General features: G+C 45.9%; 1 protein-coding gene across 4 annotated transcripts in view; it reads left to right on the forward strand.

Moving 5' to 3' along the window:
• The window catches only part of SLC38A12 (solute carrier family 38 member 12), a 242,252-nt gene that overhangs the window by 212,453 nt on the left and 4,645 nt on the right, over window positions 1-25,154 (forward strand). For all 4 annotated transcript variants that reach the window (XM_078610855.1, XM_078610854.1, XM_078610852.1 and 1 more), the window contains exon 10: window positions 19,895-20,316. In XM_078610855.1, coding sequence (XP_078466981.1) covers window positions 19,895-20,316 — 422 coding nt within the window. The remainder of the gene's footprint in view (window positions 1-19,894; window positions 20,317-25,154) is intronic.

The following is a 25,154-nucleotide window of genomic DNA, read 5'->3' on the forward strand; positions in this document are numbered from 1 at the left end:
CTCATCCCAGGTTTTTACACGGGCAGCATTTTTCTTTCTTTGAGCATTGCCCCCAATAATGCAGCTGCTTGTTGAATAAAAAAATGAAAGTGCACTTCCGCTGACTGATCAATCGCATTCCGCTTTCGACCATCGATCAGTTGCCAACATTCAGACACGTGTTCGATCCAGAAACAAAAGTGCCACCACAAATTTAGCAACTTTTATGCCTGTGAAGTTGTCTTGCGGATGTGCTGAGATCATCGAAATTCCCACGCGCGCGACATTTCTGGCAGGCTCATAAACTGCTTATCAGCATTAATTCACCAACACAGGTAAAATGTTTTATTGTCCCGTGCTTTGGCCCAACGATTTTTTTTCTTTCCAAGCTCCAGTTAAAAGGGAAATTTGTAGCTGTTAAATGTCCAGTGAGACATACGAGGTAGCTGAGCCGAGTTGGGCACCCGGGGTTCGCTTCACCGGATGAATCGAGTGAAAGGGTCTCCTCGCTCAAACGGGCTTTGTTGGCTGCAAGCCATTGGTGTAAATTCCACGTTCTCGTACCAAGTGCCACTGTCTCTGTAGGTTAGCCACTGTTTGTTTCCCATAATGTGCTCTTTACATTATTGACACCAGGAATATGATAGGATAAGTTGATTTCCCCCAGGACTGGTATTTCACGTTGCATCATTATAATTGTGGTTGTTCACTCTAACCACTGTGCTCCGAGACTTACTCAAGACTCTCTATTCTTGAGGGTTCTGCTTTGGGAGCATTTGACCAACTCCTTCATAATGATTACTGTGCCAGTGGAACTGCAGCCCTTGTATGTATATATGTTGAACTTCTTTCGCACCGTACGTAGCCAACCGTGCTCATTGGAAGTGCGTGGGAAAGACAACAAACTAAACACAAAGTAGTTTCAAAGAAAGGAATTTTCAATATCGATTTTGAAGTGCATAGCTCCAGTGACTTCCTGTTATTGGAAGGAAGAGCATTCCAGTGACCGTCTCTGTCCGATAGCTAGCCAAAAGCCGCTGCGACGATGACCGGACTTCGCGTGATGGCCCTTGAGTTCACACCCCTCGTTACCACCTCAGCGGAAAGTTTGACTTCTCTTGCACAGCACGTTTTATGGGCTCGGCTCGGCCGCACACCAATAGGTGGTGGGCAAGGGGAACCCTACGTGAACAATGCGTGCATCACGGCCCTCTCTTCTGGACTCTCGGCGCGGCACGGTGGCAAGGCCCTGCCAGCCGTCACCGGTGATTTGGCACGGGAACGCAACGTTCGTCACCGGTGAGCTGACACGCTCAAGCAGGGAAGAGTAGCGGTGCAGCAAACTTGTCATCGTGATGCCACCAAAGGGCAGTGACACGGGGGCCTTCCTCTTGAGAGATCATTAAAACACATTCCTGCGGAGGGAGCTGGGAGGAACGTTGGGTAGCTCGGTCAATGGCCAGGGTCAACGGCGACGTGGTGTATTCCGCAAATATGCCCGACTGTGAGGGCGGGCACAAGCCGGCGTGAGTAGGTTTAACGTTGAGTTTTTAAGGGCACCACGGGGTGACCAGCCCCTCCCCACCCAGCCCCACCCTACCAGTAACATCTCTCACTATAGGAATTGGTTTCGCAGCATAGATGCAAAAACCGTATGCATGTGTCTCAGTTTATGTATATGTGTGCGTATGTGTCTGAGGTGGGCCTAGCCTAGTACAAGTGCGGTGGTGATGTCACCGCCAATTAGCGTCAAATAGCGGCTGTCGTTACGTGTGTCTAAATATCTGTGCCTGCCTGTGGTTTTGTGAACGCAAGCATATATGTGCACACGTACGTATAATGCATGTGCATGTGTTCGTACCTTTGTGTGTGTTCACGTGTCTCTGTGTACAGGGGAACCTCTCCCGAGCACGTGTTTCGGCTATGCACGGTTTTCCGGAACACGGGGGTGATGTTTCGGCTATACGCGGGTTGACGTTGCTTATATTGTTTCCAAGGGTTGCGAGAGGTGAGAGGCCTGCATCCGTTGGAAGCCAATCTGGCATGAATAAATCGACGGTGAGAAAGATGTTTTTACCATGTATGTGTTTTTTGTGACAATGTAACACGCACTGTACTCAATACACTCACGCACAACGCAAACGTTCACACATTTTCAGCACGCATCGAGCCGCCCACTGATTATTGATGTTATTCATACTGACGCCTCGATGGCGAATCATTCACGATCAAGTGACAGTTTCAGGGGCGAGCGTTGGGCTGGAAATTTAGCGTCAGGGCCCTGAGCGTTGAGCCTGAGTGCCGCGGTGAGGAAGAGTGGCAATGGAGACGGCGGGTTTGTGTTGAGGTGGAATTTAAAAATAAGGTGTCCACACACACTGAAGAAATTACGAGTACAATTACAAGGGTGGAGATCTTGTAGAATTAGACAAAGTGGAAGGGGGTGACGATTTCGGACCCAGGAATGCAACGCTATTTTCCCTGTCAGGTCTATCATTTGTCAAGCGCGGTTTTGCCCAACGCCATTTTCCAGGAACGTAACCCCCGCGCGTTCAACGAAGCTTTCCTATTTGTATTCTGGAGTGGACTAATGCCAGAGTGGCTTGCACACTGCACTCGGGTTGATTCTTGGCAATGATGCGTGCCGTTAGCACCCGCGAGGGCTGGTGTAGTGCCGTGTGTTAACATCTGGAAGGGTAGATTCATGGAATTTGTATGTGGTTCTGGCCACACTCTACCCCCTTACTCCATGTTTGCCTTGGCAGCCTTCACAGGTGTTTGTGAACAACAAACTTCTCTGCGAGGGGAAATAAAATTGTAGATCTTTATATATTCATAAGTGCTGCCGGCATTGTCGTGCACGTGGTCCTGTTTGTGTGGGGAGCGGTGGTGCAGCGTCCAGCTGCGTTGCGCTACGAACCTGGCGACCCGGATTCGGTTCCCGCTCACGGCCAATACCAGTGACGATTATCTGAACTGGTGCTGGGCCTCCCCTATGTCAGTTCAGACTCAAATGAGTACCTCTGCAGTGTGTAAACATCACTACTGGGTAGACAAAGGCGGTCGGGTATGGTGCTGGCCACCCACCCTCTCGTATTCAACGCTGACCTTCATAGGTGCTCGCTAACAGCACTTTGCCCAACAATCTATTACGGCTAAATGGGAATCTATATATGTAACATTCTAAATATAAGACATTGTACAAAAGTATGATGTTGCTACCAGTGTAACTAGCGAACATCAATTTCGATTTAAAGCTTTCGTGACTGCAGGGATTCATCTTCTTGGTTCTTGGTTCTTTCGGTAAAGACTTTACCGAAAGAACCAAGAAGATAGCAACCATCAATGTTTGCATTTTACGAACACATTCTTGTTTCCGTGCCTGTGCACATGTTATGAGTCTCTGAGTATGGCGGTCTTTTATTGGAAAATACTGTAAAAAAATCACGTCGCTCAGTGGGATGATTTTGGCTGTGATCTGTAAGGGCTGACACTGTGACATTTTAAAATGCTGCACGTGGCTTTGATAAAGTAATACCTGTGTGTCCCACCGAATTCCTTCAGCCTGCCCTAATGTAATTTATAACTCATGACAACTCCCATTTCAAAAAACACTAACACACAGTAACCAATTTCAGTGTTCTATTCCCCACTGAATTTTTCATATTGTCTTTTGAGTCAGCAAGGAACACTATGTGTTAGATTGCCAAATATCATTTTGTTCCGATAATCTGCACTATTTTTTCTCCCGCCAATAAAATGTTTTCAGTTTTGTAGCTAAATAATGCACGGCATGTCCTTCGCTTAATTGTTACTTCGATATCTGCAATTACATTCACTTGTTTTTTGTTGTTGTTTTACTTTCACGCATTTAAAAAAAAAACACAAAAAATGCAATTAAACGAATCAGCTCTTTAAAAATAAAATTCCCATCATAAATGCAAGCTTCGCGTTGTACGGGAGAGGTGTTGTTGTGAACATATGGGCTCTTTGCCAGCGTCGAGCTTAAAAACTGAGAACGCACTGGGGGCCGCTGCCGGATGGCTCAGAGGGCCTTAACAGCCCTTGAATTCGCCTACCCAAATTCAGCCTTTGCACCGCTGGGCTGGGGCTTTGGGTTTGATTTTCACTTGAGGATAAATATAACTGGGTCCCGCTACTCTCTGGTGGCCACTGCAAGGGTTTCGCGGGGCGAGATTTTGACAGCCACCCTGGAATATTCAACCACAGTCAACCGGTGGCTACCTCGCCACCATGCCACTGATATTTATCCTCGTTTAAGATTCTCTTTATTCACATTTCCGACGCATGGTACATGCATGGTACATGCGTCGGAAATGCCAACAATGATCGTTATTGGGTTGCATAGGGTTGGCTGAGCTGAGATTTATGTAAGTAATGTAAGGGATGGGAAGAGAGGAAATGGTAGGGGGAGGCGCCAATACGGGAGGGCTATGAGGTGCACCACGTGCTGGCTTGGGTGGGAATCTGTCACAGGGAGCACGCTGTGCGTCCTCGTGACACTGGGCCTGAGCGTCGCGGACGTGAGGAGGGTTTTAAATGGGTTATTTACGGATGGATTCCGCGTTCTGTTAAATACCAGTGATATTTAATGTATCCTTAACAGCATGGATATTTTGGACACACAAAGAAGAATATAGATTTGTGTAGCCTCATGATTAAAGGGAAGTCCTCTCAATGTTTCTTGGGACCGTAGAGGCCACGTGTACAAGTGTCCATGAGTGTGGGTTCCTCTCATGTCTCAAGTGCGCTCCATGGTGGGTGGGAGATGGATGCTTTTTATCACCTTGGTGTAAAAGCAGTAGACCCGTGTTCTTAGCGTGGCTGCTTGGTTATGTTAGTGTTTATCTTACAACGTTTGTACAAATTAAACTAAAATATTCATTATTGTTGCTGCGTACCCAGATATGCGACAAGTCTCGCTCGAATAAAATATGCATTTACCTCTGAAGCATATCCACCTGGCTCAACATCCATGCTCTCACGGAGTGGACGTGCCAGAAAACCGATCCAGAGAATTCGGATTGATTCTGAGTCAGATTGCTTTTAAACCCTTGGGACAGGTACCTCAATCGACCATAGCCTCTGTCCGCACAGTGGCAACAAAAAACGAGTTACGTTCATGTAGTAAGTTAGCAGAGAGTTCGTGGTGGAGTAAAGTGTTATGACGCCTGCGTTTTCAACCCATCTAATCAGCATCGATGAGTAAATGGCCTCCAAGAGGCCGGAATTATGTCTGCAATGTGGGAAGCTCACTGTGCAAGGGACTCTACTGGTACAGCACTCTTAATCAATTTTAAGAAGCCCACACAACCAAGATGGCCCTTGTGGTTGTCTGTCTGCCAACTCCAACCGCACGTTTCTTTTAATGCAGACACAGGGATGCTTTATCGGGATGACACGGACTTGAAATTCATTTCGCGGAAATCATCTTTGGCACCACATTTGAGGACTGAAACGAGTTCGTGTGTTTGGCATGCTGTTGGCAGAATAAATGTGTTGCTTCACCAACAACTTTGAGGGCACTTCACACTCTGAAAGGTCTGAAACGTGCTTGTTTCGCCACTGCATCGCTGTGATCCGAGGTGACGGGTAAATCACTTCATCACACATTGACTGGGATGCCACCGCAACTCTTCTTGCTGTCATTGTGTTGTGGCCTGCCTGGTATTTTGAAATACATTTTAAGACTCAAATGTGGTTTGTGATCACTCAGATGTAGTGATGACATATGCCAGCCAGCCTATACCACAAGCTGCTTTTTGAACATTTCATAAATATGCAGTGGCCAAGCAGTGAGAACAATACATTAAATAAGTAATCTTCCATCACCTTCGATTAGCACGGTTGGCTACGTACGGTACAAAATTAGTTTGACATACATAAATTATCTGCAGATAAAATTATAATAATTTTAGTTTATCGATTCTTGTTCAGCACAACAAACTCTGGACTCGTTTCATCCATCTGTTGCTCGTCAGCAGTCAGGCTGGCTAAGCACATCCCGCTGGTGCACCGCACGCCATCGGTAAGTGCCCTATCCCTGCGGTAGTTTGAGTGAGAGCCATAGTTTGGCCGACTTGTGTCTTGGTGGACCCGTTACCGTAACCCACGAGCCAGCTGTCTTTATGCATTGCTCGCCGATTGTGTCCACGGTACTGTACTTAGAATGAGACTACGACGCAGGAGGCGCTGAAGCAAAAGATGCAATAAAACGAACTGTGGAGTTGCCATTGTGTTCCTGTGGGTAGGTAAAGCTTTGCCGAATGTAGATCGAAAATCTTCGTTCCCCGTATGTAGCTCCGTAGCATTGTACAGATGCGGACACTGATAATGACAGTGTCGTACACGGATTGAATCTAAATGCTGTGCTTTATTGAAGCTGCCTTGCATTAAGCAGGATCTCTGGAGGCCATTCTCTGGCTTTAACAGAAAGCCCTGTGAGCCCTTCATCACAGTCAGCCTTGTGGCTACCTCGCTCTGCATGCATTTGTTTGTTCAGGGTCAGGTTCATTTGGTTTGAATAAATGAAAATACTTGTATTTTTCAAATGCATCCTTTTTTATGCAGTGTGTGTGATTTATAATCAAATTTCTTCATTTCAATATGCCGTAATTTACAGGAGAACCACTCAGTTGATTTGAGTGTTACCCTTACTCACTGGAGGTCACGAGTTCTAATCCAACCTCGTGCCACGTTACGCCTCAGTGTGCCGGGCTGCCATAGACCAACATTGATTTGGAACGATATTGCTGTGTAGATAATTCCAACACTTTATTCGGCACCTTTTTCCAGGAAAGCCTCGCTGTGTCTCAACACTCCCTTTCAAGAGGGCCCCCACCACAATGTTACAATAGGGTCCAACGGTGCTTTGTGTAATCCCAATTAAGTCATTTGCTAGTAACTTTTCAGCATTTGGTTGTTTGGCCAAAACGTTGTTTTTTTGCGCTCTGGGAGGAAACTGGAGAACCCATGCAGTACACAGGGGGAGAACAACCAAACACAATCCACACGGGAGGGCTGTGAGGCACACGTGTCATCATTGTGAGGCACACGTGTCACCACTGTGCCACGCTGCCACACAGTGAAACTATTTGTCGACTATTGTAAAAAATCGGTATAATATTTTACTGGTTATTTCTGTTCAATCAACTAAGAGCAGAGATATTGAAAAGATGAGCCCATGAAGGATAAAAAGGAGGTTTTAAATTCACGTAGGACAACAGGCTTGGAAGGAGTCATCAATTTAAATCGATTCAGGTCAATTCTCACATGCATATCTCATGCATCGAATCGTGTATGTCAGGATTTATATTTTTAGTAATTCAAGGAAATTAGATGTTCGTGTTATCTTTGGGCTAATGCAATGAACGAGGCAATACACTGAGACGCGATGACGTTTTAAATCCAATTGCAATCCTGATTCGTGACGATTCATGAAAGGGAATGGAGCTGGGATGCATTGCACATCTGCTGCTCAGGCAACACACCATTGCTCCTCACCACCGGTACTTGTATATCTTGGGTAGCTCTTCCCCATCGCCTGGGAAAGTAACACACGTCGAGACCGCTTCCTGAATTTGTCTTTGAGTTGATTCCAAGGCCAAGGGCAGACGGTCCGCACACAGACCATTTGGAACTGTCTAAAATGCCGTCCTCGGAGGCTGGGAGCGCGGACAGCGTTTGGGACGGACGCCCCAGGTCGCGAGGACCCCACTGGCACGGCTGGCTACGTACGGTGCGAAATAAGCCCAACACACACACACTTACATTTCCCTTGCGACAAGTTGTACGGGAGAGGTGTTGTCCCCCGTTCTTCGTGAATCCAGCGTGGTGGGAGGTCGAGGGGGAGGGCACGGGCGTTCCAGTTACCACCCCACGGATAGACACGAGGTTAGCCATTGCTCTGCGGGATTCATATCGACGATAAGTTCACTTGACGCGTGGAGGTTACTTTATTTGGTGGACCTTGTTTTTGCCCACTTCCCCCTGCCTGCCCCCCTCACTCTTTCCCATTGCCTCCCCTTCCCCTTATACAAACGCCTTACTCCCGCTGGCAGTCCCTTTACCCCCATCCCGTGATGAGTGATACGTTTCAGCCCCTTGGCGTTTACGTGCCCTCTCCCCTTTTTAGCGCTCGCACTCTGTGCCGCTGGGCTCTTGTCAGAATTAAAAAGAAAAACAACGGTAACCGGGGCGAACAGCTGTCGGCACGTCCACTTGACGGCAGTAATCATTGTGCGGACGCGCGAGCGAAGCACAATGTGGCGTGAGCCACGGCATGAGCCACCCCACTCTGCCGTGAGCCACCCCACTCTGCCGTGAGCCACCCCACTCTGCCGTGAGACGATGTGTCCTCTCGCGTGTGAAATAACGCCCCTTGAAGTCGGAAGGGGTTATTTGCACGACAAATTATGGGAGAAGGCGACATGCTGGAATTTCTAAGTGTTACGGCATAATAGAAGGGGGAGGAGAAGAGCCGTCCCCGTAATCTGTGCACGGAAAGAAAATAAAATTGTTTCAGAATTTCTTTGGAAGTTTGGCAAAATTGGAAAAAAATGTTAACAGCACAAAGTAGGTCTTTGAGGCTGCCTGAAGTCTCACTGGGCAAATAAACACATTGTTATACAGTCCTTTTGGTATAAGACCTCTCTGCAATATATGTTCTACCGTACATAAAGCTGAAGAGTTGCAAGCATTGTGCGGTATAGAACTGAGTATTGTGATATACTTTAAATGTGCATGTTTATTGCAGCGGTTGCCTTAAAATACGATCATAAAACACGAGGAGGGGTGCTTACATTTAAAATATTGCACGATTTAATTTAATTGTGTGTTGCATACCGATATATGTTCTTAAAGCATGTGGAATAAATTCAAAGTAGCCTAATTCATGAATGTAGCTCTTAGACAATTGTTTCTCACCGCGGGTGCAATGTTGCCATTGCACCTGAACGCCGCACACATCCACACCGCATCTGTGGCGTGAGCTTCGGTGTGGACGCAATAGTGCACCCCTAATGAAGCGCCGCTTTGCATGCTGCAGGTGACGTTCGCTTTGCTTCAACATTCATCATCAATCGCTAAATCAAAGAATAAGCCGGAGGGGAGGGACAATAAGGCCACGATACCATTGCCACCACTGCCATGCATCCTGTTTAAAAATATATTTACTGTGGAAAAACATCCCATTGGAATAATTGTGAGTCGTGCAATTGGCTGGAATGTATTCACAGGAGGTAGTTGTGAGGGCAAAGCACAGAGGCGAAACATGACAAACTCCACACAGAGCCACGGAGGCCCCCAGGGTTCACGGTTTTATCGCCACAAGCGTCATAATTCACACAATCAAAAGTCAAAATGTGTCAATGCTGATACGAGCATGGGATAATGTTCACCTCCATTGTTGGCCCTTAGCCATTGGTATAAATTCCACATTCCTGTGGCAGGGGCCAGCCCGTTTGTTGCACAGCCACTGTTAAATATCCACGGCCGCCCAGAAACTTCTGCAGGAATGAACAGACCTTGCCGCGTGCTGCTGTGTCGACATTAACACTCTTCTGCTGCCGCTTGAAAACAACAGGCTGATTCTGTGTTTGTGCCGTGGTCTCAAGATGCAAATAGCTTCCAGCGAAATTACCCAAAATGTACTTGTGGCCGTGCGGTTGTGTGTGTCGTCTGCTGCCGCTGGCTGCCTGGCATGAAACCCTCACCTCTGTCCCACTTCGAGGCTCGCCTGTGAACAGGCCTATTATGAATGTGACGAAGAAGATGAGGTGTAATTATCTTGTCACTTGATTATTTTTTTCTCGAAGAAGAAGCGATAGAAAAGGAAATACAAATGAAGGAGCCATTCGAGGCCTCTTTGTTGCGTGTTTAATTGGGTTGCTTGCCACAGTAACATTTTGATCCTGCATGCTGCATTTCAATTGAATACGACTTCTCTTCACCTTTACGGCCTTAGATGGAAACAACGTCAAGTGAATGAGTTATGAATTTTGTTGCGGTTAATGTAAAAGAGACTGCAGTCCAGCGCGCGTGATGGTGCGTGGCGGTGACGTTTAAGCCCACTCGCTATGGAAACCAGACAGGTTTGCAAAGCTCGATCGAGACAGTCAAATTATTACAAAGTCATTGTCCTTCATTGCTTAGGCTTGTAGGTTCCTGCCTACACACATTAATTTAACGTTATAAAAATGAACAATTTGGCAGACTCGTTCAGAGTAACACAGGATCCACTTTGTTGGTGCCGCATAATCAAAGCATTGTGTCGTCTCGGTCACGAAGACTTGTCCCGTGTTTGTAGATTGGTGGCCTCGCACGTTGAAGGTCTCCGAATTCCCGTCGCCGCAGCCATCAGCAAGCGCCTCTGCCCACACTGGGTCTGAATAGGCAGCAGGAGGGGCTTGTGTCATTGTGGCTGCAGGGATCTGAGTTGCATGTGGCTCAACAGGCAGTTTGGTTTGCTGTGAGCTTGTTTGCAAACACTTTACCTCTCCTGAAATTAACTATATTTGTCAATGCTTTATCTATGAAGAAAGGCCATTGCTTGAAACGCCGCTGATTATAGTTTTACTTTTAAGGCAACAATTGTATTGATGCATTTGCTGTTTTTGTATTCTTGTTATTATTTGCGTGTGTACCACTACAAATGCAGTGGCATATTTTTGCTGCCCAATTAAAGAGATGGTTAATTTTATTTTGCAAATAGTTTTATCTTACAAGTGCAGTGAGGAGGCCTTCATAAGAAATGTGTAAAAACGAGTGGCACGAGTAACCGGTGCCTCGATCCCTTCGCGTGATACATGCTAAGGGGCCGTCCATAAATTGCGTCACTCGATTTTCGACCCCCCCCCCCTCGTCACACGGCGTCACAAAAAGTCAGACCCCCCCTCAAATAGGATGTCACAAAGCTCTGACCCCCCCCCCCCAAACCATATTTCCATTTTGAAAATAAAACATGCTTCGAATTGCTTTAAACTATTGTCATTGTAGTGCGTACTTAATGTGGCGCTGCACTCTGATGTTGTAGGAGAAAACATTTATTAAACAGTCTATTTAATTAAGTAGAACGTGTTGTCTATATTTATTTAAAGTGGCGCATTTTGATGTGACGTCACATTTCTCAACCCCCCCCCCCCCCCCCATCGTCACACATCGTCACAAATGTCTGACCCCCCCTCCCCCCTAGGTGCGTGACGTCATTTATGGACGGCCCCTAAATGTTCGCTCCTTTCTCGGCAGTGCTGGGCAGGCAGCAGCTCTCATTGCGTTTTAAGTTGAAGTGACCTAAATGGAGATAAACGCCGGATCAATTCTGTTTTAAAACTGCACCAGATGTTCTTGCCTAAGAGTTTTGATGGCTTATATAAATTTGATATATGCGCAATATCGTGCCTGTGAATGCAAGTGAGCGTATAGCTTTGAATTTGAATTACTCTTGATGGACTGTCACTTAAGACAGCTACTTAAAGCCCTTTGGAGTAGAAGTGCAGCCAATGATATTTAATGATTTTGTAGCCACATGGGGCATCTAAATTAATCAAATGCCCCCGTTATAAAAAATCATATTGATACATTTGTCCCTTTATGCCGCACTATTCCTGATTGCTTAAGAAGTCCCATGTGGGCAGAAACGCGAGCAGGTGATTGGCTCTGTGCTCTGTCTGCCAAAGAGCGCAACAACGTTCACCGTGGTGTCAGAGACAAAATATACTGGAGACTTGGCATTGTATAAATCTGTCAGCTTTTATTATTTCTTAGCCCAATCGTGAAATGTGTTCTTTTACTGAATTATACATATCATATTCGTATGTTTATCAAATGTGTGGGGAGCGGTGGCATAGTGGTTAGCGTGCTGCGCTACGAACCTGATGACCCAAGTTCAATTGCCACTCACGGCCAACACCAGTGACGATTATCTGACCCATTCTTGGGCCTCCCCTAGGTCGACTCAGCCTCAGATGAATACCTTGTGCTGTGTAAACATCGCCACTGGGGAGACAAAGGTGGCCGGTTGTGGTGCTGGCCACCCACCCCCTCGTGTGTTGTGTTGGCCTTCATAGGTGCTCGCTAACAGCACTTGCCCCAACAGTCTGTTAAAGCTATATGGAGGATCTTTATCTTTGTTTATAATGAACGTTTGTGCATCGTTGCCGAGTCAGTCCCAAGCGCGGCTAACATCAGTGGGGAGTGATATCTGAAGCAGTCTCCCCCCTTCACCAAATCGTGCAGACCAGTGTGAGGAAGTGTGGTCAAACAGCCCACAGGGCGGACTTGACGTGGGGAGGCCTGTATCCAGGAATGGACTTGTAAACGGATGTACATTATTATACTGTATTTTATATCGATAATAGCAGGTAGATGTAGCATGCTTATACAGTACCTCGTGCATGTTGGACCATTTTTGTAGGTGTTGTTAAAGCTCTTCCGGAATTGTGTGAAGTTTAAAATCTATATAAAAATATATGGTACAGGGGCCAGAATTAATGTGTTTACATTTTCACCGGAATCCCTCTCGGCACGTCTCTTTTTGTCTGCTGGATGGCTGCCCCAAAATCGGTAATGGTTCTCAGACTGGATACAATCCCCAGCTGAGAACACTCAAGTATTGCTCAGTCCAACGGCTTAGGTATCAACATTCAACCGTATTAGAACAAGCAACCACAAGTCATCATCATCATCTTCAACCCTCTGCAACTCGTCTGGCTTACAACACAAGTCACCCCAAACTACTCGGAGCAGTTTCTCACGTCTATGAGCAATACAATGTTCCTCTGTACACAGCGCTGTATGAGAAGACCAGTTTCTTAATTGCTCTTCGTCTCCGCTCACTGTTGTTATGGTGAGCAATTAAGGTTAGATTTTTTTTTATGCTGCGAGAGGTTTCTAACCTCAATCCATGGTGAGTAAACAGTGTTTAGCATAAGTCACGGCCTCGAAGCAACTGTTCTTCCTGTCCTGCCTTATCCCAGTGTTGTTTACCAAGGAGCACACGTGTGGATTCCATCCTTACCTCATTTACAAATTAATCTGGAATATTAGTCTGAGAACCTGTGCCCGCTGTTCCCTAATTGAATGAAAATCCTATCTTGCATTTACATTCATAAATTCTCGTTAGAATCGCGGCGATTTGAAGAGAGCGCTGGGCTCGCAATTTAAAAGGTCGCAATTTCGAATCCTGATCTGAGATCGATGAGACAGCTCATCCCATGGGGGTTAAGAAATCAAGTTCCACATTCTGGGAAGTCAAGAGTGATCTCTTAAGAATAAACTGGACCCTGTCATATGAATGTGGAATTTCCGCCAGAGGCTCAGGGTTGGCTACAGAAATAAGTGCTGCCCCTTTGCTCGTGTAAATAGTGGGATACTTTGGCTCCACTTTTAAATCGCATAAACGTCTTAAGTTTAGAAATTTTGACAATGATATAAAATGGGTCCATCAACAACAGAGCGATGTTCATTCATCCCGGTATTTGTGTTTTGTAAATCAGTGTATGAAACATTTTCGTATCCTGTTCATACATAGAGCAATCTTCCTGATGCCATGCAAACAGCAGTAGATGGAACATGTTTTATTTATCTTGCCAATTAAGCACTGCTGCATTATGCACATACGATGCTTGTGTGTGAAAAACTGTCCGTGTATGACGGTGCTTACCGTGGCATTCGATTTTCTTGTGCTACAGTAATGTAGACCTTAAAATGAAAGATTGTTTTGATTCCTGGCTATTTGCTGTCACGTTTATGCAGTGTTTTAAAATTACGCAACTGTGATGTGCACTTGCAATTAATATTTATTTGTATATTTTTAGGAGCGGAAAAAATTGATGCCAGTGCAAAGGAGCACACAGTCTGCGATATAAGTGGCACGCATAGTGAATGATAATCTCCCGCTGCCGTGACGCGTAGACACCTCTTTTGTTCCACTGTCCGCGGGCCCATAGCATGTCCTACTTGATTCTAAATCTTACAAAGATGATCGCCAGAGGCCCCCGTGCATTGTGGGATGTTTCCTCCCCATCGTGTGCTGTCAGCACCTGTCTTGCAGGTGATCGGTGATGTGAATGCAATGAAGCAAAGCTATTTTCAGCGGGTCTAGGAGCGAAAAAAAACCATTGTCAATGTGCATCACATTTCAGCTTGTTACTTCGCTGCTCGCTTTGTGATGTCAGCTAATGTCATAGACTTATAGGATTTACATGGGGGGGGGACATTGCTGTGAAAGAAACCGCAAGAAACATGCAACGAGTTGACCCAATGCATTTCTTCGGCCTCACCCAACAGGCTTCTATTTTACTCATGAAACCAGCAAGTCGCTCACAGTGACCACTGCTTGGCCGTGACATGGGCCAGATACCGGCAAAGGAGTCGGCTGGTTCCTGGAAAGTGAGGACACACGAACGATTGAGCGAAATGTCTGGTTGGCTCAGATCGGAGAGTCAATTCGGAACGTTGCAGTCGTGGAGAAAAGATGAGTGTTTTTAATAATGGACAGCGACATGGCTCACAGTACAAAGAGCATAGTTCGTGCCCACGGCAGGAGATGAATGCAGACAAAATGCGATTAAACGCAGCTTTTAAGGTGATCATAAATCACAGAGATAATTGTGATTTTTTTTCTGCCGCACTAAACTGTTAGTCTTTCAGAATGCAATTTACATTTTTTTTATCCTTTATAGCTATTTAACAAAACGCCTAAATATAGCCAGAGGCAGCAACATTGCCACATTAAAAGCTGAACACACTAAGGGTGTAATTCATTCATTAATTAGATAACTGCAGCTCTGATTACCACACCTTGTTTTTTTCTTGTCACGTCTGGAGAAAATTTGATGTGATAAAAATCTGAATAAAGACCACCCAATAAAGTTCCCAATTCCACTCAGATTCCTGCAACCAATGGGTTCTCATATGTCTATTAAAATAATAATAATATTAATTATAAAAATAAGACTGCAAGATTATTATGCCGCTGTGTGATGACGACTTTGCTATTTTTTTCCGAGGTCAATTTGTGTAATCTCTACTTTTACTTTTAAGGCCACGGTGTTTTTCATGAATGTGTTGAGTATTTTTCATTTATTCTGTAGGTCCGTCCTTGGGATGTGTGGCCTGCTACTATCTGAATGGCATTTTACGGTGTGCAGAAGGCAATTTAAGGCAAAATTGGAGGCCACGGTGGCTATGAGATGTTAACTACCTCGCCTGGTATACAGGAGGTTGTGGGTTCGGTCCCGACCTTGATGACTGTATATTTGGAGTTTGCATGTCTCTCTCCCTGTGATCGCATGGCTTTTGTGTGTCCTCCAGTTTTTCCCTCCACGTTTAGAAACATGCATTTAATAAAAAGGAAAGTTTTCGTTTCGTCATTGGAGATGGTGTGATGAAATAGGTTCACGTGCAGGTGCTAGGTGAAGGCATGGGGAGGCCTTCAACAGTAGATTGATAATAGGCGGTAATTAGGTGAAGGAATAACGAATGGTGATTCTGCTAAGTCCTAATTACAATCTTGACTAATTTAATTTGTAATCATTAAGAAATCATCGTTAGGTATACCAAAAAGAATAATTCTCATAAATAGGACACGCAAACTCTTTCAGTATAAATATACTGAAAACTAAAAATGTTTAATGATAATATATTTGTAAGAAATACTATTTGTAAGCATATGCGTGTTATTATAGCAGGATGCAAAGCATTGTTGGCAGGCCTATGTTACACCATTGCCAGGATGGACATCTGCTTTGTTGGACCCTTACACGTCTCGGATGAATGACCACCATCACGGCTATTGCAGAACAACCGTGTGCTCGGATTGCCCTTGTTCTGCAGCGCTGCCGAGGCACCAGCATTAGAGCAGAGCCAGCCGTGCGCTGTCATCTTGGAGCCTTTGTCTTGTTTGTGTTCCGGCAGCCATAACAACAAAGTAATTTAAAGAGCAAAGCTAATGTAGCATTGAATCAAATATGTCACCTCATAACCTCTCCAAGAACCCTGCTGTTAAAACCATTACCGATGTTCAATGCTGCTCGGTTTAACTGCAAAATGTTCCGTCTCACCAAAGTTTTTTTTTCCCCCAGAAGAAAATTGACACATTTGCAACTAGTTAAGTTCATGGATAACCCCATGGTATTACGGGCCTCACGATGAACGGTTAGGATTGCGTCAAGGTCGTCTGGCTTGAAGATTGAGGTGGCCGGGTCGTTGAAGGCGCTGATTTCACAGTTCAATTTAAATCAAATGTTATTGTCCAGGAGACGTAGCGAAGCTCTGGTCCATTGTGCGTTTGCTCTCATTAAATAATGCAGGTGAACTCATAGGCGTGATCATTATTATTATTATTTGAACATTGCAGCTTCTTAAAGGTTTCCTATTGATCTAAAGCACCACGCAGTCCGACCTGAACCGGTGCGCAGTGGAATGGAAATGTGGCAATGCCACATGCAACGACATCGAGGTTTTGGTTGACGTTGCTCACCCACCCTTACTGGACATCTGTGAAAAAGAGCTTAATAGCTCATCTGATTCCTCCAATTTGAATAAAGATTCTGATTCTGTTTGCGAGGAGTTGCAGTATAAATTCAATGAAGAGTGAGTGTATTGTAATATGTGCTATCAGCATCGTAGTCTAGTGTCTTTGAAAGATTTAAGTCTCAACTAACAACAGTCTTTCTTGGCCTCTTTATGTCGTTGGAATGCATTTGATCGCAGATTACAAAGTGCATGTTTGTACCATTGTAATCCCAGATCGCAATTCACCCACCCACACTGACTAGCACAGTGAGGTATGGCAAAGTAATCCCCATGATCAGCATGGCTTGGAAAGGCCTTTATCGGGCAGTGGATTTATTAAGGGTTGTGGATTTGCTATGCGACCCAGATCACAGTACAGTTAGTTGGAGTGTTTTAAAATGTACATTTTCAAATAGATATAGTGCTTAAGTATCAGTGTTCATCCTTTGTAAAATAAAATAAAAATAGTATTTACTGAACATAAGCAATGCAGCCAGTTGGCACAGTGGTCAGAGTCATTCATTGGTGATTGACTTGGACTTTCTGGGTCAATACAATGAAAATACCACTTTGTGGAATTTCCACCGCTGAGTTAGGGCCACCAACAGAGATGAGCACCACCTCATTGCTCGTTTGAGCAGGGACACTCTTGAACATGACTTTGAAACAACACAGAAGGGCAACACTCAGTAGCATACATGCATGTGTATAGTAACACAACTTCTACTCAGAATCTTTATCTAGACTGCAGGAGAAATCCGATGAGCTATGCAGCTCTTGTGCACCGATGTCCCATGGTGGGGGCCGGTTTGTCCACGTCGCAACTCTTGTTGTGTATGGCACTGCTGGAATACAACTCTTGTTGTGTATGGTACTGTTGGGATACACATTTGGGGAGAATCTGGTTTCAGCGTGGAGTTTCAACAGCCACCATGGTCTATGCACGAATGTTACTCTGATCAACTTTGGCGAAAGCTTTCCCCCTTGTCTGACACTACTTTTATGTATTCACTATATTTCGATTTTACCAAATGTTTAGAATTGAAAAATCTCACTCGTGGAATGATTCCTCAACCGTTCTGCGATTCAAATACATTGTTAAAATTGCACTTAAAGAGTGGCACAACTCTTAACCTTTCTAGGGAATGTTAACTATTATCAATTGTTCCACCAACATCATCGGGAAGAGAACAATGGAAATTTAAAAGCCAATCAACCGCATGAGGAAGCCAGGTTTAGTAAAGGCTCCTCTACTATCAACCACATCTACTATCAATAATATTATGGAAATATCCATGATTAGAAAATACCATTATGCCTGGCCTTTCTGGACTGCGAAAACAGCATTTGCCTCAGTGAAAATGTATGCAGTAACCCAAGCTTTTACAAATGAAAGCCTAAACAAATAAATAGAAATAATAAAAACCATTTGAGTGGCTTAGGTGCAGCGCGCAAATGGGGCTGCAGTGACTGTGAATTAGATTGCTCTGCAATCAGCGGGAACTCGCAAAACAGGGAAATGGCCAGGTGCTTTTTAAAGGTCGCCTTTTATGTGTTTTTGCAGAGTGTTGATTTATAGGAAGGAGAAAAAAGTAATGCTATCCTTTAAAGGCACAATTGTCTGCAGATGCAATTGTTTGTCATTTTGGATCGTTCAAGGTTGACTCGAATAATAGTCCCGTAAAGTTTTGGATCCAGGAGGTAGATATTATTTATACGTGGAGCAGCTGCCTTTTCGAATTACATTAATAAATAAGCGAGTAAATTGGGCGGACAAGTACATTATCCCCGCGAAATGTGCGGGGCGTTTGGCCCATTTGGGATAAACATCACAAATAAACCTGTGCAAGCAATCACACGTCCTGGAGTGTTCCAACCTTGTACACATTCATCTCAATTCATTACTTTTGCACTGAATCACTGCATCGAACTGGCCATAATATTTATTTAGCAACCCCCATCATTCTGGTGATCACGTTTTCCACTTTGCATATAACCTTCCAAACCAGGGTCAAGAGAAAACAGAACCATGTCTAAACAAAAGCTTCATTGTATTACAGTTTTGCCCATTCGTGCTATGATTTGTTGAATGCCCAGAAGGGAACAGCTCTGTGTTACTTATTAATTACTACCTGTTACTAATTAATGTGTATTGCTTCTTTCGTGAGGTTCTAGAAATGCAAGAAGCAATGTTGTGAGTGTAGCGCTGTCAACTGTTGCAACCTTGACCTTTTTGATGTTTGACTTTCTTAATTATTAAATTACCCCATTATCACCTTCGGTCTCAGCATGCGCCTGCTGTCGGGCAACAACAGATTGTGCGCACGGCCACACAAAGCCTTTGTGTGGCCGGGCGCGTTGTGCACGGACCTCACCGCAGGTTTCACTGTTGGCTGGCGGGGGAAACGAGCGCAGGGGAAGGTTACCAGACAGTAGTTTCATCCTCCTTCAGTGCGTGTTTACTTCACCTCTGATCTGTCCTATAAATGAACAATTGGATCAATAAGGCACGATTCTGTCTTGCAAAAAATAAACGTGACACCGTCTTCTGCACAGGCATGGGGTATCGTACAGTCGTGATTGTTTTCTTCACATTTAACGGCTGCAAAGCATAATTGCTTTTGTTCATTTCCATTTTTTTCACTCTTGGCATGTCTTGCAAAATCTGCACGGTAGATGTAAATGTGCAGTGATAATGTGAAAGCGCTAATTTTAGTTTTAACACGCACGTACGGCACTTCACTCTTGACTATCGTTGGGTTTCCCCCACAGTGGCATCGACAGAAGGAATGCATCTCTGTTTGCGCACCCCTATGAATAGAGATTTTAGCTTTTTTACGCGAAATTGTAGATTTTTGCAATGGTTCCGGTATCATGAGGAACAATATATACAAGGCGGTATTTTCTCCTGGATTGTGAAGGATCTGCTTCATTATAAAGCTGTTCTGTGTGAGCAGTCAACAGTTGATCATTTAAGTTCACGTTTTATTAATGTTCTCCCAACTAGTGTCGACTTATTTTATGCTTTAACTCTCCCCATCTATATGTAACGGGGTCATGATAACTCTCGTATGGCTGATCCAATATGCCCAAAGCTTTTTCTATCAAGCTGTGTTGCTGTTTGAGACTTACTCTACAAAAAACAGACACATTGATCAAACGTATCCTAAAACCTGGAGATGATAAACCAGTGCTACAAGGACAACACATCGTAGAAAGCATTACAGAATCTCTCTGCGCGATACTTCTGCCTTGCTTAAAAGTTAGATTGCTTTCCAACGTCTCACTGGTTGCCACTGCCATCCTCATCGCCTCTCATCCCCTGCCGCCATCCCCTGCCCTCCACCACTCGCCCCATGTTGCCCATCTGTCCCTGCAGCTTTCATCATGATGATCGTGCTGGCGATCCTGCACATTAGCAAGGGCGAGGCACAGGGCCACCCTGCCATCGGGACTCTGAGCGGCGTGCCGAACCTCTTCGGGGTGTGCATCTACTCGTTCATGTGCCAGCACTCGCTGCCGTCGCTGCTCACGCCCGTGTCCGACAAGCGGCGCCTGGGCTGCGTGACGCTCTCGGCCTACGCCCTGGTGCTGGCCTTCTACAGCCTGCTGGCGTTCACGGCCGTGTTCGCGTACCCCACGGGCGCGCTGCAGGACCTCTACACCCTCAACTTCTTGGCCGACCCCTCCGCGCCGATCGGGGTCCGCTACTTCCTGGGCCTCTTCCCGGTGTTTACCATCAGCACCAACTTTCCCATTATCGCCGTCACGCTCCGCAACAACCTGCGCTCCATCTTCCTGGTGAGTGAGAGGGCACTCTGACCATCCGAGGCGTTATCCGGTCCAGTCACGGAAACGTTATAAATCGGTCGATGGATTTGAATGATTTGTGAGTTTTTGTCGGTAAGACTTTACTGTCCTGACATCTCATATTGGTTTTCATTCTTCTGGTAAGTTTTTGAGTTTATATGCGATCAGAAATGAAATATTCAGTTCTACCCCAGAGTTCATTTTAATCTTGTTACTGTTTGTGCCCATTTGTTCTGACTGTTGTTGTTGATGTCCGAGACATTCATTTTTAAGGTTTAGCATAAAGGCCAAGAATTCTAAGTACTGGAGTTCAAGTTATATTGTGCATTTGTGACGTGTTTTCAAATATTAAATATATCTACAGTCATTATTGAGGTTTAGTTTCACAGAACATGGGTAGATGAAAAGTGTCAATATACAGTAATAGGTTACCAATTTAAGAATTTACCAACAGTCCGGCGTTAGCAGCTTGTTGCAGAGGTTCAGGGTTTGAATCCTTCGGCTGCCCTGATTAATGCCGTATGTATGTTTAACTTCTTTCTCACCATTCGTAGTCAACCATACTAATCGGAGGTGCGGGAACAGTGGGTGTGTTAACCAAACAAATGCACGCTGCTTGCTCCACAAAGATCCTGTAAAGTCATTGAGTGCTGGCATCATGGTCAAACACTTACCGCATTTTAAAAATTATTCAAAATTTACTGAATTGGAATCAACATCGCTATCATATCACCCCCTCCTTATATCGTTCCTTAAATCCGGCTGTTGCCTGATGAAGCTAGTTGTAATTACTGGCGAAACGTCGTACTTAGATTGTAAATGTTGTGGCTTTGCTCTCCATCACACCGGTTAGTGCTGTACTAGTGACGAATTGGCCACGCTCTGTTTATGTGACAACCCTTACTAGTTGGCTGTGTCGGGTGGGTGGCGGGTTTAACGACACATTTATATATTTACGCGATCTAATCCCCAAAAAACTCTATTATGGATGATATTGGTTGCGAAAGCCTACGAGTTAAACTTGTGCTAATGCATGAAATAGGTAAGTTATTTATTCTGCTGCTGCAGACTCGTTTTTTAGGGCACTTGTTGCTTGGGAAAAATCATTGAATATCTTTATGAAGCTCACAGCAATCATTATGTATGGCTCGATGTGTGTGGTGCTGTTGCCAGGATGATTTTCTGTTTTCACTCGGTGTATTTTGAAGCTGTCAAATCAAATTTGCATTTAATTTTACAAAATGAACGAGATAGTCATGGTTATGAACCTTCGGTACACAAAAGGAATACATTTTCATATTGATAATTCCCTCATCTGCTTGGCAACACAGACAGAGTGTACAGTCAGTTTTCTGATAAAAGACAAATCATCACGAACGGTAAGGTTATAGATTTTGTGGATCCCCCCCCCCCACATTTCCTTCTGCTAGACTAGATCATTAAGCTCTGCTGATCTCATTATAATCACGTGCAGCAGAGAGGCCTCCAACCACAGCGCCACCTCTTTGTTTGTTACTCTCTTATTTCGCGGAGGTTTGTTCATCATTGCCAGTGAGTGAGCGATGAGATGTTGTTCATTTATGGACTTTTTCTTTAGCGCTGCAATTCCGAGAAGAACTCTTAACCAAATCAAGCCTCACGTCGGGTGTCCGTGTATTCAGACAGCGTGACGAATCTCCAGTGCAAGGCAGCAGCAGAGCATGCTTCCCTTACTTTCTAGAAAACTCGTACTCTCCTCTTCTCATCTGGTTGGTTCTCTTGTTCTCAGAGCCCAAATGAGTATACTTAGGACTTGAGGGCATTGTCTCCTCATGCTCTTGCCAAGGGGGAGGCCCTGCTTCAGAGGCGGGTATTTGTTGGCCTTGCCGTCTGCGTATATCAGCTTCCATCCACACATTCTTCTAAATGTTGCGATCTTCGGTAAAGGTAAAAGTTCTGCAGCCCTGCGACTACGCACGCACGCCATTGCTGGCGCAAGGGCGTCCACCAGAGGGAGCCCAGGAGAGCCCCTCTCGAGTGAATGTGGCCTACTCTTCCTACTGGTCAGACATCGTGCCAGAAGTGGGAGTATCCACGAGTTACGCCACCGCACGCAAGCTGCCAGTCGCCTGTGGTGTGTTCCCATCTATACTGCTGGGTGGGCAGACAGATGTGGCGTCATATTAAAAGATTGTCTGTTATTGAAACTGCCTCGCTGGGAGAGTGAATCTAAATGTTGACCTCTGGATTTCCTTAAAAACCTCGAATTCCAAAACAGAACATATATCACCGGCAAACAAATTCCTTCAACACTGATTTTTTGTGAATCTGTTGCAATTCGAAAATATATATTCGCAATAACCTGCATTTTACAAAGTGTTAAGAATGCCCATTAATGCACAGGTTCGCTGCCGTTCATGTGTACACGAAGGCATCTTGCAATGTTCAATTTGGGAAACGTCATGGCAAATTGAACACGTAGGCTTTCACGGCCAATATTATTCACAATGAAGGTTTTTTGGGTTATATCGTGTAACTAACGACACATTTATTTGTACGCCATCTGACCCAAAAAACGTTATTACGGAGGGGAAATGTAGTTAACAGGACATTGGCACATGCACTATACAAACAGGAGATTGTCCCATGTTAATATGCATACTGTAGATACAGTATATTAGGGCACCGTACGTGCAATTTACACATTTTCCCAACACAAACTGACGCGCGTAATCAACGAATCCTTGGCGGTGTCACAATCCATGACTGCGATGGCTTCATCGTCATTGCTGAACAGGCTAATTGTTTTAGGGTTTCATGCATCGGGGTATGTTACTATACATGACACGCAATGGTTTTATCACGTATTCATTGTTTAGAAGACAACGGCACTTGTGGATTGCAGGGCATTGGTATTTCGTGAACAAAGCGTGGGGCCAGTTTGGTTTTAGGCGTCCGCGAAGCAGACCCAAGAATCACCGACGGTGACTTCCCAACGCCTGTCCGGGTGACGGGGGATGGAGAGTTACTTGGGGTGGTGGTGGTGTAGAGAGATGGGGTGGTGGTGATGGTGTAGAGAGATGGGGTGGTGGTGGTGGTGTAGAGAGATGGGGTGGTGGTGTAGAGAGATGGGGTGGTGGTGGTGGTGGTGTAGAGAGATGGGGTGGTGGTGGTGGTGGTGTAGAGAGATGGGGTGGTGGTGGTGGTGGTGTAGAGAGATGGGGTGGTGGTGGTGGTGGTGTAGAGAGATGGGGTGGTGGTGTAGAGAGATGGGGTGGTGGTGGTGTAGAGAGATGGGGTGGTGGTGTGGTGGTGTAGAGAGATGGGGTGGTGGTGGTGTAGAGAGATGGTGGTGGTGGTGGTGGTGTAGAGAGATGGGGTGGTGGTGGTGTAGAGAGATGGTGGTGGTGGTGTAGAGAGATGGGGTGGTGGTGGTGTAGAGAGATGGGGTGGTGGTGGTGTAGAGAGATGGGGTGGTGGTGGTGGTGTAGAGAGATGGGGTGGTGGTGGTGGTGTAGAGAGATGGGGTGGTGGTGTAGAGAGATGGGGTGGTGGTGGTGGTGGTGTAGAGAGATGGGGTGGTGGTGGTGGTGTAGAGAGATGGGGTGGTGGTGGTGGTGGTGTAGAGAGATGGGGTGGTGGTGGTGGTGGTGTAGAGAGATGGGGTGGTGGTGTAGAGAGATGGGGTGGTGGTGGTGTAGAGAGATGGGGTGGTGGTGTGGTGGTGTAGAGAGATGGGGTGGTGTTGGTGGTGGTGTAGAGAGATGGTGGTGGTGGTGGTGGTGTAGAGAGATGGGGTGGTGGTGGTGTAGAGAGATGGTGGTGGTGGTGTAGAGAGATGGGGTGGTGGTGGTGTAGAGAGATGGGGTGGTGGTGGTGTAGAGAGATGGTGGTGGTGGTGGTGGTGTAGAGAGATGGGGTGGTGGTGGTGTAGAGAGATGGTGGTGGTGGTGGTGTAGAGAGATGGGGTGGTGGTGGTGTAGAGAGATGGGGTGGTGGTGGTGTAGAGAGATGGGGTGGTGGTGGTGTAGAGAGATGGGGTGGTGGTGGTGGTGGTGTAGAGAGATGGGGTGGTGGTGGTGGTGTAGAGAGATGGGGTGGTGGTGGTGGTGGTGTAGAGAGATGGTGGTGGTGGTGTAGAGAGATGGGATGGTGGTGGTGTAGAGAGATGGGGTGGTGGTGGTGTAGAGAGATGGTGGTGGTGGTGGTGTAGAGAGATGGGGTGGTGGTGGTGTAGAGAGATGGTGGTGGTGGTGGTGTAGAGAGATGGGGTGGTGGTGGTGTAGAGAGATGGGGTGGTGGTGGTGTAGAGAGATGGGGTGGTGGTGGTGGTGGTGTAGAGAGATGGGGTGGTGGTGGTGGTGGTGGTGTAGAGAGATGGTGGTGGTGGTGTAGAGAGATGGTGGTGGTGGTGTAGAGAGATGGGGTGGTGGTGGTGGTGGTGTAGAGAGATTGGGTGGTGGTGGTGTAGAGAGATGGTGGTGGTGGTGTAGAGAGATGGTGGTGGTGGTGTAGAGAGATGGGGTGGTGGTGGTGGTGTAGAGAGATTGGGTGGTGGTGGTGTAGAGAGATGGGGTGGTGGTGTAGAGAGATGGGGTGGTGGTGGTGTAGAGAGATGGTGGTGGTGGTGTAGAGAGATGGGGTGGTGGTGGTGGTGTAGAGAGATTGGGTGGTGGTGGTGGTGTAGAGAGATGGGGTGGTGGTGGTGTAGAGAGATGGTGGTGGTGGTGTAGAGAGATGGGGTGGTGGTGGTGTAGAGAGATGGGGTGGTGGTGGTGGTGGTGTAGAGAGATGGTGGTGGTGGTGTAGAGAGATGGGGTGGTGGTGGTGTAGAGAGATGGGGTGGTGGT

The sequence above is a fragment of the Lampetra planeri genome, chromosome 35 (genome assembly GCF_965212315.1).
Source record: "Lampetra planeri chromosome 35, kcLamPlan1.2.h2, whole genome shotgun sequence".
Lineage (NCBI taxonomy): Eukaryota > Metazoa > Chordata > Hyperoartia > Petromyzontiformes > Petromyzontidae > Lampetra > Lampetra planeri.